This window comes from Sceloporus occidentalis, unplaced genomic scaffold (genome assembly GCF_023333645.1).
Source record: "Sceloporus occidentalis isolate IW3139 unplaced genomic scaffold, rSceOcc1.0.p SCAF_224, whole genome shotgun sequence".
NCBI lineage: Eukaryota > Metazoa > Chordata > Lepidosauria > Squamata > Phrynosomatidae > Sceloporus > Sceloporus occidentalis.
In genome coordinates, this window is record NW_028317204.1 from 1217770 (window position 1) to 1233826 (window position 16057).

General features: G+C 40.0%; 1 protein-coding gene across 1 annotated transcript in view; it reads right to left on the minus strand.

Annotated features, from left to right (window-relative positions):
- Positions 1 to 16057, minus strand: part of LOC149276936 (parathyroid hormone/parathyroid hormone-related peptide receptor-like) — a 75493-nt gene that overhangs the window by 8131 nt on the left and 51305 nt on the right. The window contains exons 10-14 of the mRNA XM_089503260.1: positions 15243 to 15337; positions 13245 to 13431; positions 11734 to 11887; positions 6647 to 6707; positions 5016 to 5082 (exon numbers count right to left, since the gene is read on the minus strand). Of these exons, the coding sequence (XP_089359386.1) occupies positions 5016 to 5082; positions 6647 to 6707; positions 11734 to 11887; positions 13245 to 13431; positions 15243 to 15337 (564 nt within the window). The remainder of the gene's footprint in view (positions 1 to 5015; positions 5083 to 6646; positions 6708 to 11733; positions 11888 to 13244; positions 13432 to 15242; positions 15338 to 16057) is intronic.

Genomic DNA, 16057 nt, shown 5'->3' on the forward strand with positions numbered 1-16057 from the left:
AAAACCAATACTTTTTTCTATATTGGCCCAATAAAAAGCATGCATTGGCATCAACCAAAGAATTGATTTTCTCTGGGGTTACTACGACTATTTTTTTTAGTTAAATAAATCTAATTATATTAAAGGAATATTATACTCTATATTATATTAGTGATTATTATCAGTACAATATGCGCAGTGTATCCAGCCAGCAGTATTTGGGTGGTCTGGTAGAATATTATATTTGTAGCCATTTTTCTAATTAACAAATTCTTGGTTCTTCCTATAATTTCTCGCAGATGAAGTAAATGCTCTTCAGAATTATTATTATTTCATAAAATGTTAGTTATGGGTAGACGTTTAAAAGCTATTAAAATGTATTAAAGGCTATAAATGCTTAATGTGCTTTTTATACTGTGGACGAATCTCAAAGCTCTACAGAAAATCTGTGTCTTCAAGTTGAAAATCTGGATTTTAAATTAAATGAATCTATTTCTTTTTCTATTTTGTTTGTGCCGTGGATTCCAGTCAATGTGGATTAGAAGAACCTATTTGGGTCCAAGAGATAGAAGAAAAGGCTGAAGGATGTCTTCCAGGAAGCAAAGGAACGTAATCCAGAGAACGTCACAAAGTAGTCCTCTTTGGAGTAGCATTGAAGTCCGCTGTACCCATCTATAGGGTGTTGGAATCTTTATGGCTCTAACACACGCCCGTAGAACACAAAGTAGAGATTGTATCGGGGTAGCTCTATGCGTTTTGTGATTTCCATGCTCTACAAGAGTTTTCTTGTATTAGGTAGGAAGAAATATCCATAACGTCTTCAAAAGTCACCTTTGAAGGTCTGACGTCCAACGAAGAAGATATGGTCATCGATATGTTGCTTCTTCCAGTTGACGTACTCGTTGGAGTACTTTGATGGCCACATCCAATTTTGATGCCTATACCATTGGTCAACTTTTTGTTTCACATAGCAGCCATATTGTTTTACCGCGGATTTGACTTTTATTTAGCCCTACCAATAAACTGTGCTATGTTCCACCAACCTTAAGGAACTCATAGTAGGCATGGACAACGAATAATTCCAAATCAGAGGGTGTGTATCTTGGCGTCAGGTGGCTCTTGGTGCTCAAGACCAGTCCTCATGGCTAGAGAGAAAAGGTTTCATTCCCGGCACCAGTCGCATCATCATCTTTCAACATGTCCATTGTCTTTGGGCGATTATAGCATTTTAATTGGTCCTCCGCACGTTGTGTGTGAGACGCCGAATGATGAACCATGTAAATAAAGCCTCGGGTCGTTTCTACATATTGTGTGTGCAAGGATAACAAACTTGTATTTTTCTACACAAGGAAATATTTTCTGTAGACACCAAGCAGTGAACAAAAATGACGCTTATCTTTTCCAGACATCCGTGGCCAAGGGGGTTCATTCATTCGCTAACTCCATGCGCCAGCATCGCACTGCTGGTCAGCGCTATAGCAGTGCCTTCGAGACAAATCGGAATGAAGATCCAACAAACAGGACAGTCCAGCTGACCCAGCCCTGAAAATTTGACTAAAGTGATATTATTTGCCACAAAGTACACTTTTCTGAAAAATGAATGCATTAAAATATAAATACATTTAGCGTGTGACTGCTTTTAAAAAAAAATAATTTACGTTTCTGAAAAAAAAAAATAGCTTTCCTGGCATCTGTCATGTCTTTTAGCTCATCGTCTTTATATACATTTTAGAAATAAATTGATCTTCTTTTCTAATAATAGGAAAATATTTCCTGATTTGTAAAAATCTAAAAAAAAAGAGGCAACACCTCGTCACTTTCTTGTCTTATTAACAGAAATAAGAAGCTTAAAAAGTAAAATCAAATTAATCAGCTTTTCCGCAAAAAGTTCTCTCAGGACTGGATTTTATAAAATGAATTCGGATAAACAGCTATTCATGACTTGATGAACATTCAATAAATTAACCGGAGCCAATTAAAGAGTTTGCCGGGAGGTCGGCCCCATTCGGCCCCCCATCTAGTCGCCCGTGTTTGAGAGCAGTGGCATCTTCTGTTTTAAGAGAAATACCGTATTTGCTCGATTATAAGACGAGGTTTTTTTCAGAGCAAATGCTCTGAAAAATACCCCTCGTCTTCTAATCGGGGTCGTCTTCTAATCAGACCTCAAATAGAGTCTGATTAGGAGACTAAGATCCAGATCCCCCGCACCGCTGCAGGGGACCTGGATCCTCCTGTCTCACCCCCCCCCCCCCCATCATACACACACTTACCGGTGCTTCCTGCTGTATTGCCGGGGCAGCGGGTTGACGTCTACGCGATCCGCGTAGACAACGTCCGCTGCAGCCGGAAGGAGGTGTGGCTAGCAGCGGGGGTTGTCTGCGTCCGTCGCGCAAACCTTCCCCGACTGTCAGAGATCAGAGTTCCCCGCACCGGTGCGGGGAACTCTGATCTCTGACAGCCGGGGAAAGTATACGCGACGGACGCAGACAAACCCCCGCTGCCAACTCCACCTCCTTCCGGCTGCAGCAGAAGGCGACGTCAACCCGCTGCCCCGGCTGGAAGCACCGGTAAGAGAGGGCGGGGAGGGGAGGGGAGAGTGTGTGTGTGTGTTAGTTAAATGGGGGTATAGGGTGTGTGTGTGTGTGTGTGTGTGTGTGTGTTAAATGGGGGCATAGGGCATTTCTGGAGTGGCGTTAAGGGGGCATTTAATAGAGCACTCTGCCTCCTGAAATGCCTTATACACCTATATGCCACTCTGCCCCATAATATGCATTTTAACCCCCTAAATGCCAGAATGGGATATAGGGGTATAAGGCATTTCTGGAGGCAGAGTGGCATATAGGGGTATAAGGCATTTCTGGAGGCAGAGTGGCACATAGGGGGTCAAAAGGCATACCATGGGGCACAGTGGCATATAGAGGGTTAAAAGGCATATCATGGGCCACAGTGCCATATTGGAGTGGCAAGCCTGGGGGCAGATGTGCGTAACTGGGGGACAGGTTGGAAAATACAAGAAATAAAAACAAAAAAAATATTTTTCTCAATCATAGCTTTTATTAAAAAAAATAGTTTACATGAATTAACATTTACTGGTAAAACTTTTTTCCTTTAGGGTCGTCTTATATTCAGGCTTTTTCTTTTTTTCCTAAGTTAATATTCAGATTTTGGGGGGTCGTCTTATAATCAGGGTCGTCTTATAATCGAGCAAATACGGTAATTGTAAAAGTGCAAAAACAGCATGCAATCAGTGATGGCAGAGCGGGCATCAAACTTCCTATGTAGTAATAGGATCAGCCAATAAGAAGCTCTTTTTGTAGTCACATGCTGCAGTGAGAGCGGCAGCTGGCAGCTCAAAGATCAGAGTCACAGCCAGCAGCCTGCAGTCCCAGGAGCTGAGATGCTCTGCGCAGGCAGGTGCTTAGATCCGTGTGTATGAAGGTGTGCACGGGACTGTGCCTAGTAAATATATCTGTGTGAGGGAGGGTTCTGGGGGCACGGCGCCGACTCATTTTTCATGTGAGAGGCTGCGCAAGAGTTTTATGCTTCTCTCTCTCTCTCCCTCTCTGTCTTCCTCTCTTTCTCTTCCTTTCTATCTATCTCTCTCTTGTATTTCTCTCTCTCTCTCTCCCTCTCTCTGTATTTCTCTCTCTCTCTCTACCTCTCTCTGTATTTCTCTCTCTCTCTCCCTCTCTCTGTATTTCTCTCTCTCTCTCTGTATTTCTCTTTCTCTTCCTTTCTATCTATCTCTCTCTTGTATTTCTCTCTCTCTCCCTCTCTCTGTATTTCTCTCTCTCTCTCTCCCTCTCTCTGTCTTTCTCTCTCTCTCTGTATTTCTCTCTCTCTCCCTTTCTATCTCTCTCCTGTCTCCCTGTCTCCCCCCCCTCTCTCTGTATTTCTCTCTCTCTCTCTCTCTCTCTCTCTCCCTCTCTCTGTATTTCTCTCTCTCTCTCTCTCTCTCTCTCCCTCCCTCTCTCTGTATTTCTCTCTCTCTCCTGTCTCTTTGTGCTCCCTGTAGCAGAAGCTGTTATGAATGCGGTGCCGTGAGTCCTGCTGAATGTCACTCTCCTGTTTTCCCTTCCTTATCAGATTCATTCTCCTTACAGCTTCCGCCACCGAAGCTCCTGATAAAGGGTAACGGAATGAGGGATGTAAGGAGGACGCGTTCTCCAGAGCGAAAGGTTATCATGCCTGGAAATCATGCTTCATCGTATCAGCGCTGAAGCAGAAGCTTCAGAAACAGGTCTGGCATTAAAAACATGCAACAGATGCAGACAATTACTAGAAAAATAGCAAAAAAATGTAGGGTTTTTTTAGATAATATTTTTGCTTTAAATTTGCTTCACTTTTGGAAAGTGTATCATTTTGCCCATTTCTGACATCATGAGCCATCCAGAAAAAAAAGGGGTCTATTCACAAATGATTCAGTCAGTCCCCCTCTTGGGGCTTAATTAACCCCCACCCCACCAAACAAAAGATTGGGCGAGATATGGTGATTCCAGAGCATACGAAATGGGGTCACACCTCCTGCCCTGTCTATCCCTTACGAAAAAATTACTGCAGTTTTTTGGACATGAAGAAACTGCAATACTGCACATTTACTGCAGTTTTACTGCATTTGTACTTCACTGTACTGCAGTTTTACTGCAGTTATTTTTGTACGGAAGTACAAATGCAATAAAGCTGCAGTACATTGAATTACAACTGTAGGTTTGCAATATAAAAAAAACTGCAGTAAATGTGCAGTAAAACTGCAGTAAATGTGCAAAAAGTAATTTTTTCGTAAGGGATGGCCCCACCCACTCCCACCTATGGTTCCACCCATTCTCTTCCCTTGTCACACCCCCCGAACACAGGTATCCCGATATTTATCAAGGCAAAGTGCCACATTAGGGGCAATCCGGAGAGAATTCCCATTGGTTTCCATGGTGACGTATTCCAACTTTGGCACTTTGGACTACAATTCTTTGTGATTGTGGCCCTTAACACTGATTTACACCCACTGAATGTCACAAACCCCAGGCTCATATCCGACTCACCAAAATAGCAGCCAAGATAGGAAACTGCACAATCCACTTTAAATAACCGGCACTTAGATCCCAGCACCTGAGGACGGAACGGAATAAAGACCGTGAAACCAAGCGCAAGGCACTTTGGGGACAGATTATTACATTTTCTGCTCTGTAAAACTATTTACAAATAAGATAAACGCCCTTTAAGAGGAAATCCAGAACCTGCCAGCAGATCGGCCCCATCCGGCCCCCGTCTAGTCGCCCGTTTCTCCTGCTGTAACGACTCAAACCTTAATCTGTCGTTGGTCTCGTCTTAGATTCAGGAGCCGTATGTCTATCCCATGCATGTTTAATACCCTCACTGTATTACCCTCTACCACTTCTGCTGGGAGGCTGCTCCACTTATCTGCCACCCTCTCAGTAAAGTAAAACTTCTACATCTGATGAGGTGAGAACCGAACTGCACTCAAAGTACAAAATATACTTCAAATTCAGAAATAGCACAAAATAAAAAAAAGTACAACAAATACTGTATAATGATACTAATGCTGCAAATACGACATGGTAACATAGTAATTAAGTAATTTAGTTTAATAAGAAAGACTCTTTGACTGATCCTTCCTGCTTTTAAACCAAAAAATGAAAAATAAACCTCAATTAAGTAATTTTTCTAATTTTACAAAAAAACTAAATCCTTCATGACTCCAAGAGGCAATTAGATTTCTCCTCGGATCCAGAAGCTCTAAAATATTAATGTTTATTCTATTATTTATTCCCCCCAAAACAATTATTTTGTATCTTAAAAAATAAATGTAAGAAAAAGTCTAACTAAACAAATCAAAAGAAAAGAAAAATGTTTTTTTTTAGTGCACATTTGATAGTTTTGCACAAAAACCTTCTAAAAATACAAGCCTTTGGTGTAATTACTTTGTTGTTCTGGCATTCATGACCGCCGGACTCCAGCATTAAGAACGTTTGCTGCTTTTTGTTGCATTAAACCCGTTTCGACGTCTTTGTAAAGCAATCTCAGAGGCCAAATTAAGACTAATGCGATGGTATTTACGGTCAGACGCGGCCCGTTATTTACACGATATACAGCGCCGGTATCTCCCGCGGGAACGGGGCGTTTGGTAATAACATCTTTGTACCTTTTTTTAAAGCTCTTGTCCTATTGATCATTAAGTGCATTCATGTTTTGCTACCGATGACAAACCCAAGCTTTTAGACCAAGAAAATCGATCGGATGGCAGGAAAAAACAAACAAAAAAACCCCCAAGGACAAGAATATCAGGCAACCTATCGCAAGTAATAAAAATAAATATATTTTAGGGGATTTTATACAAGTTATATATATAGTTTTTTTTAATCACCATTCTTAAGTAGGGAAAATTCCTTAAATTCTTTATGCTTCTTATAATCAAAATATTCCAAAACGACAGTGACTATTTTATATAAATATAAAAAATATAAATATATACATAAATATAAAAAATATAAATATATATATAAATATAAAAAATATAAATATATATATAAATATAAAAAATATAATTCAGAGCTGCATTTTATCTGTATAATAGGGGTGGAGGGGCAGCATTTTTTTTTTTTTTTTTTAAATATAGAGGATAAAAATTAACAGAAAATAAAATGCTACTTACTCTGTATCCGCAACTGTTGCCCTTTCCCTGGCCCATATGGTCACGAATACCGCAGGCAGCCCTGGTATAGAACAAAATATAAAAGATATGATTTTGTTCTGTATAATTTGTTTTGTATAGCTTTGTCTTTGTTTCTTCATTTTTTTTTATTTTTTTTTTAATTTATTTTAATTTATTTATTTCTGTAAAAATCAAAACTAAACTTTTCTTAATAAAGAGATATTTGTAAATTAAAAAAAAAAAAAAAAGGAAAAAGAAAGGTTATAACCATATCTTTCCCAAGGTTATTTATAAAATCACAAAAAACATTGGCGAGCCAGCCACTGCAAGTCAAAGTATAGACAGGAAGATCGCGTATCAGAGTGAGGGTAAACCATGATTTTAACCCCTTAAGGTCCCCTAATCCCATTGAAAACAATACATTTTGACACTTTGTCATCAAGGGGTTAAGGATTTGCATTTTTGCACACACTAAAAAAGTTTAGTTTTTTAAAAAAAATATATGAAATACACTCTGAAATTGCAAGCTCATGCACACAATTTGTTTTAAAAGAAAATCAGGTGAATCAAGTTTTAGATTTCATAAAGTCAGCCGTAATCCATGGAAAATCCAAAGAAAAGTCTTAAAAAAGTTTCTTTACCAAAAAAGGGAAAAAAAAAAAAAGAAGTTTTTGAGAGAGGGCCACCCAAACTGACCAATAGTCAAAATATTTGGGGCAGATTTTGAGAGGAGGTCATTGGAGAAAGAAATACATAGATATTATTAAGAAAAGGTTATCACCAAATATTTTGTATAAAATAAAAAACAAAAAAATTGGCGAGCCAGCCACTGCGAGTCAGATGGCGCTGCATATGGTCAGGACGGGGGCAGGGAGCCCCCATGCGGGTGAGAGAGGCCATGTTTGCTCCATCCTTTTTCCCTGTCACTCCTGCTCCTGACACCATTCACAGGAACGGCAGAGTGGCTGGGGAAAAACAAATTGAGCGCTCGATCGTGACGATCATTTCATCATCGCTGTCAAACTGTTCCAAAGTGACAGATGCAATAATACTAAATCACATGCCTATGAACCTTTTTATTTTCCACATTTAACTCTTTTCAACGGGGGTGGGGAGGGGTTGTTTGATCAATACATTCCTACTTGCATTAAAAAAAAAACTCTTTAAAAACCTAGGGAGAAAAATTGCTGCTGAATATGATAGAACTCAAAAAATAATAATAACGTTCCACCTTTTTTAGCTGAAAGTTGTTTTATTATTTTTTCTCCATATATACCTCCCAAAATGTGAAATAAGCGGATGGATATCTTTGTTTCATTTACAAGAATACCGGCCTTTACTTACACAGTTTCATTTATAAAGCAAATTTCTATACACATTATCGGGGCGTTTAGGGCTGTAGAACCCTGTGATCCCCTCATACAAAGCAAACATTCTGACCTCCTAGAAAAGAGGGGGATCAGGGGAGGAAAAAGGGGCATCAGGAGAGAAAATAGGGGCATCAGAGGAGGCGAGAGGGGCACACGGGTGGTTATCCACTGCTATAGGTTTTCTTTTGGTAATTATTATATAGTAAAATATAAAAAATATACAAAAATAAATATAAAATATATATAATAATATATTTAGTAAAAAAATTAGTGAATTCGGGGCTCATTGTCTACGTTTGTAGCAGCCGTGACGCCATTGACTGATATAGCATCCACATTGTATGCGCTGTGCAATCTGAAGTCACACACAGTGTGTACAATGCAGGCTCTATAACGCCATGTGCTGAGAATCCAATTCACCCCCTGAGCTTTTACACTAAAAAACATCCACTGAATAGAGGAGATGTACTATTCACTAACTCATTAGTATCGCCATAAAGCATCAGCTCAGTGTGGTGATTGAGCCGGGAAAATCACCCAAAATATCACATGACTGACAGCAACGGCGGCTCCAGGTCTGCAGATAAAGGGAGTTTATTGGGACAGCACTGGGGGGTTATATTACTGTATACAGCGCTGGGGGGTTATATTACTGTATACAGCGCTGGGTGTTATATTACTGTATACAGCGCTGGGGGGTTATATTACTGTATACAGCACTGGGGGGTTATATTACTGTATACAGCGCGGGGGGTTATATTACTGTATACAGCGCTGGGGGTTATATTACTGTATACAGCGCTGGGGGGTTATTACTGTATACAGCGCTGGGGGTTATATTACTGTATACAGCGCTGGGGGGTTATATTACTGTATACAGCGCTGGGGGGTTATTACTGTATACAGCGCTGGGGGTTATATTACTGTATACAGTGCTGGGGGTTATATTACTGTATACAGCGCTGGGGGGTTATATTTTTGTATATAGCGCTGGGGGTTATATTACTGTATACAGCGCTGGGGGTTATATTACTGTATACAGCGCTGGGGGGTTATATTACTGTATACAGTGCTGGGGGTTATATTACTGTATACAGCGCTGGGGGTATATTACTGTTTACAGTGCTGGGGGGTTATATTACTGTATACAGCGCTGGAGGGTTATATTACTGTATACAGCGCTGGGGGTTATATTACTGTATACAGCGCTGGGGGTTATATTACTGTATACAGTGCTGGGGGGTTATATTACTGTATACAGCGCTGGGGGTTATTACTGTATACAGCGCTGGGGGGTTATATTACTGTATACAGTGCTGGGGGGTTATATTACTGTATACAGCGCTGGGGGTTATTACTGTATACAGCGCTGGGGGGTTATATTACTGTATACAGTGCTGGGGGGTTATTGAAATATGCCGTTCTATTGTTCTGATGTCGTCGCTCGTGTATAATTTTCTCAAACGAATTCTTCATCCTTGTTCTATTTCCTCTTCATTATCTTGAAGTTAAGTTAAGAAAACCAGGAATTCTCGAAGCGATGTTTTTATTTAATGGGAAGCGCTGGCGCTGTGAAGTGTGACTGCCGGAGTAATCAGCAATAAGGCAATCGAGACAAGACTGAGGTTCCCATTACACAGAGACTGTCAGCGTTAACCCGTTTCATGCCAAAGCCTTCTACATACAGTGTAACGGCCAAGACATGAAGCCGGTACGGCCTCGGCAAACAGCATCTAAAAATGTTCTTAAGCAAAACATATTTATTTTGTGACTTAACCCTTTAGTACACAGGCTGCTCGTGGAAATTAAGAATAATACTCAATGCATTATCCTTATAGAAATCTATGGTTTTATTGTTTTCAGGAGTATTTTTGGAAATTATTTTCTTGTTACAATTGAAGTTTTTAAAACATGTTTTTCCTTCCATTGAAACCATGCTCATACTCAGCAGGGCTTTTATCACATTCTTCTAGATATGCCACCCAACCTGGCCGGTATCCAAAGGAAAAGGGAGCAGATGAAATGCAATTCCACCTATAGCCAGTGGGTGGCACTGCTGAGTCTCTCTGCTTCCATGCACCTACAGGTGCACGTGCTAAACCCAAATGGGGTACAAATCTCCCCGATATTACCCCAGAGACCTAATCCATGGCATCACTACCAACATAAGGAGCACGCTGTCAAACATGGACGTTTCTACCCCCACAAGGCGCACCATATATGTATCTGCCCCAATGTTTCTCCACATATTGATGTTGATTTATATAGCGCCATCATATTCAGTAGCGCTGTACAATGCGTATAGGTGCATGCGTTGCACACTGGTTATATAGTAATTCTGTAAATACAAATATGTTAAAATGCGCCCTATGCTGGCTGCAATTAAAGTAAATAAGGGGGAGTGGAATCCCGTGTATCAAAAATTCCCGTTTCTTGTAAATAAATAAGTATTTTTTAACGTGTTTTAACACAATTTACCAAGTAATGAACGAGACTCTTTATGGCAATCCCCAAAGAAAAGCAGATAACTAACAATAGTTGTGTTTTGTTTTTTTTTAAGTAGAACACCCTACTTCCATACCCCAAAAACTAACAGCGTTATCATCAGTAATAGAAATGGGGGATTAAGATTTTTCTAATATCTTAAAAAGAAAACTTGTGGCTAGTACACGCAATAAAAAAAGTGGAAATATTCACTCCCATCACTGGCAGCCAGACAATGGATGATTGGGAGACACATTTGTATTCATTGGCCGTTGCTCTGACGTACGCGGGTCTTTTACCAGCAGACATGTGTTCTATTATTATCTTTTCCTAATTATTCCGTCTTCCTTAATAGCATTCAGCTTCATTTAAAGTTAAAATAGTTACTGGCTATTTTTGGAACTACGGGGTAATGTATTGACCCTTTGAACTCAATTAACACGGACATTCACAGACTTTCTAATGATGTCTGGTAAAATGTATCAGCTCAGCTTTATGGTACAAAAGAGGAGCCTGCGCCAGGTATATGCTGTAAGACGATAAGGTCCGGGAAGTCTAAAAGGTTAATGAATGCAGTAACTGCTTCTTACTGGGGTTCCTTTCGACCGGTAACTCATTAAACTTTCACCGGAGTACGGGGCGAGCTAATATAAGGAGACGGGAAGAGAAGTCATTCCTGTAACAGTGTAACTCAACATGAACGATATAATATATACAATGTATCAATATCTAAATACTACTGATAAGGGCACCGCCGCTGTTAAATGAGATCAATAATATCAGATTAAAATACGTTTTCTAAAATATTCTGCTGTTTTCTTTTTTTTACCCCAGTTTTAGTTTTTGCCCCGTAATATAATGTTTTCAGGCAGCTGCATATCAGCTATTTGTTTCTCGCTCTGTTATCTGAGCCCAGTCTACTAGACAAACTCCTTATCACACTACCTTTGGGAAACAATAGAATGGCTCAGTCTTAATCGCCCAGCGGGACTCTCTGACTAATGGAAGCCTATGGAGGAAGGGACTTTATTATCATTGCCATAAAGCATCGGCTTAAACGATTGAAGAATTATTCTTGTTTTTTTTTTTTTGCTGAAATATGTATTACCTTAATATACTTTCTTCATCAGAGAGGCTGAAAGGGAGATCAGACTGTCTATTTATTCCGCACAATATGCATTACACACCCAACTCGGCATGCAGGGGGTTAATAAAGAGTAAATGGATCCTTACCCCAGCCAAAGAGTGTGAATCCCCAGAGATACTTTTTGTCGGAGAAAAAAGCCATGAATATGAGGCTGTGCAGATAGAGACCTTCCACCAGAATCCAGTAGTAATTGGTGGCCAGGAAGTAGAGGAAGAACGTGACAGCAACTTTACATCCCACCTGGAGCGAGGAAAACATACCAGGTTTAAATAACCGGAGCACGGGCTGTATAAATCAGGGTAAAAGTGAAACAATCGCCATAGCAACAGGAATGCTCCAATTTTTTTTTTATTTTGCACAAGATTTAAGTCACGAGAGGGCTGGGAACATTCTCTGCGGGGGGCAATCACAGCCAGGTGGCTCCGTGATAAAGCAGACTAAAGTTTGGAAGCAACAGGCACAGAATTTACTTCCAATACCGTTCATAAAAGTTTTTTACAAAAAATGAATACATAAAAACACATAAACAGAACATAGAAAGGATCTAGTCAATGAGTGCATTTGTCCCGGAGCCCTTTTACGCTAGACCCCCCCCTGGTGGCTGTAAACGGGATTACACGTAAAACACATTAAAGCGCCAGGCTCAGGATCATTAAATTAGAACATCCTAGAGGGCAATTGCCCCCTGCCCTACTTGCCAGCCATCCCCTGATTTAAATCTGTCCATATTAATTATACATTATACAGGGCCAGCCCCTTCCTGCAAGGGCTTCTTGCGCTTGGTTCCTCTTAATGTTCGGAGAGTCATAAACTCATCGTTTAGTAAAAAATACCCTCAATCGTCTGAAAAGGGCAGTAAAAACATTTAGAAACAAATGATTCTGCTGCCGATTCCTCAAAGATAATGAAACTCAATAGTATGAGATGTACCTTAGTGTTTGTAACAATAAATATTTAACTGTGACATTTACTGAATTTGTTAATCAACGTTGCATGAATATGCAAGATTATTATTTTTATTATGTTTTTTTAATTATTATTATTATTAATAGTAGTAGTAGTATTTTGTTTTTATTATTATTATCATTGTTATTATTATTTTTTTATTATTATTATTAATATTATTATTATTTTAGGTTTATTATTATGTTTATGTTTATTTTTTATTTTTTTATTTTTCATGGAGGTCCCAAAAATGAATAGCATACCAAATAATATTTAATAAAGTAATTTACATATTTTTGCCTGTGTACATATATAATAATATAATAGATATAATAGTTCATTTTATGTTTTATTTCTAATATACTATAGATTAAATGCAGAGATATTTAGAGCTTTTCTTCCTGAGACCGGACAGGAAACACAAAATTCGAGATAAATATTTATTCAGCTATTGTTCCTTTATTTAATCTCAGATGGGATACTGATTGGCTCACATCTAACCCCCTCCTCCCCAAAAAAATGTTCATTTTTGAAGCTAACGCAAATATTTTTAGCCCCGGATCCTGTAAATGCCTCCGGGGCAAAACCTTATTATTTTATCGGAATGGAAGTTAAGCGATTTAGGAGGAAAGGCGTTGGGCTTTGGACTCACAAACTGCGCCTTGTCTGCCGGAGGGACCTCAGTGATTGACTTAAAGTCTTCTTCGGATATTCGCTCCATCTCTTCGAGAGCCGATCCGGAATACAGGACGGCGTCTTTCACGAAGATGCTGACGGCTCTCAGCATGAAGGACACGAACAGATGCATGTGGATGTAGTTTCTGGTGCAGTGCAGCCTCCTAATTAAAAAAAAATAAATTATAATAATAATTTAAAAAAAATATTATTTTTTTATTATTAAATATAAAAAAAAAAAAAATCAAAATTTTACCAATGTTCCCCTTGTCAATAAAGTTAAGACTGCAGTGTTGGGATAATTGGGCAATTAAACGGTCAGCCTGGGGGTATTTTAGCTGCTGAAGACAACGTAACAGCCGGGGTAAATTCTCAAAGAAAACAGGATTGAAGACGGGGGCTGTTTCTCTTTTTGATGAGCGTAGTTTTGCCCGTGGCGCCTGTCATTTTAAACATATCTCGCCGTAAGTACAAAGAGACGTGTAAAGAAGTAATTACCAATAATTATAAAAGGTATCATTCAACTATTAGATAAGATACCTCAGAATCTCTCCTTAAAATGCCGAAAGGGGATGATCTGCCGGCAGGTTGTATTTCGCTGGGTGCAATACACTTTATCACCACTGCATTTTATGGGGGCGCTGTTTGATATTACCGTATTTGCTCGATTATAAGACGACCCTGATTATAAGACGACCCCCCAAAATCTGAATATTAACTTAGGAAAAAAGAAAAAGCCTGAATATAAGACGACCCTAAAGGAAAAAAGTTTTACCAGTAAATGTTAATTCATGTAAACTATTTTTTTTAATAAAAGCTATGATTGAGAAAAATATTTTTTTTGTTTTTATTTCTTGTATTTTCCAGCCTGTCCCCCAGTTACGCACATCTGCCCCCAGGCTTGCCACACCAATATGGCACTGTGGCCCATGATATGCCTTTTAACCCTCTATATGCCACTGTGCCCCATGGTATGCCTTTTGACCCCCTATATGCCACTCTGCCTCCAGAAATGCCTTATACCCCTATATCCCATTCTGGCATTTAGGGGGTTAAAATGCATATTATGGGGCAGAGTGGCATATAGGGAGGTATAAGGCATTTCAGGAGGCAGAGTGGCATTAAGGGAGTTAAAAGGCATTGTATAGAGCACTCTGCCTCCAGAAATGCCTTATACCCCTATATGCCACTCTGGCATTTAGGGGGTTAAAAGGCATATTATGGGGCAGAGTGGCATATAGGGAGGTATAAGGCATTTCAGGAGGCAGAGTGCTCTATTAAATGCCCCCTTAACGCCACTCCAGAAATGCCCTATGCCCCCATTTAACTAACACACACACACACACTCTCTCCCCCCCCTCCCCTCTCAGCCCTCTCTTACCGGTGCTTCCAGCCGGGGCAGCGGGTTGACGTCGCCTTCTGCTGCAGCCGGAAGGAGGTGGAGTTGGCAGCGGGGGTTTGTATGCGTCCGTCGCGTATACTTTCCCCGGCTGTCAGAGATCAGAGATCTCTGACAGTCGGGGAAGGTCTACGCGACGGACGCAGACAACCCCCGCTGCTAGCCACACCTCCTTCCGGCTGCAGCGGACGTTGTCTACGCGGATCGCGTAGACGTCAACCCGCTGCCCCGGCAATACAGCAGGAAGCACCGGTAAGTGTGTATGATGGGGGGGGGGGGTGAGACAGGAGGATCCAGGTCCCCTGCAGCGGTGCGGGGGATCTGGATCTTAGTCTCCTAATCAGACTCTATTTGAGGTCTGATTAGAAGACGACCCCGATTAGAAGACGAGGGGTATTTTTCAGAGCATTTGCTCTGAAAAAAACCTCGTCTTATAATCGAGCAAATACGGTATTTCACTTAGCGGCACCAACGAACCATGTTAGATTTTTCTTACGTTTCTAATGAATCCCTTGGGACTTTTGCGCTCAGCAGACTAATTCCTAAAAGGAAACGTCATTTGGAAGACACACTGACCTGAAGTATCCCAGAATCAGGACGGCCACGGTTAGCGACCCCAGCGAGATGGAATATCCCACCGTATAGATCAAATAAAGACGGTCAAAGACTTCCTGAAAGAGAGTTATAAGGCGGTTTAACCGGGATAACGTGAAAACGTATGGGGACGGCTCTGCGTTAATAAAAGGGAAGCTAAGAGAAAAGCTTTGGGGGGGGCAGATAACTGTTTTGTGGCGTCAAGGAAAGAGATACTTTGTTTCCATAATTTATACTTTTGTAGTTAATCGGTAATAAATCAGGTGACCCGAGCCGGCTTCCTCTCTGCTTAAAATGTCTAATCTTATTTCTTTCATATCTATCTATTAATCTATCTATTAATCTATCTATCTATCTATCTATCTATCTATCTATCTATCTATCTATCTATCAATCTATCTATCTATCTATCTATCTATCTATCTATCTATCATCTATCTATCTATCTATCTATCTATCGATCTATCTATCTATCTATCTATCTATCTATCTATCTATCTATCTATCATCTATCTGTCTGTCTGTCTATCTATCTATCTCTATCATCCATGCAGCTCTATTATTTAAAGAGACAGTAACATTTAATTATCACAATCTTGAGCCTCATTACATTTTTTACATGTTGTTTAAATGCCATGACTGTTCCTTTAAGAAAATACAGATTTTTTTCCGTTCTTCTCCATGGATTCCCCAAAACATTTCATTTTAAAGCTCGATCGTCCCTATCAGAGAGCGGAGAGCCGCAGTAACGCCAGGAACAAAGTGGCCGTCTACTGCGCCTCCTCTACAGACGGTCT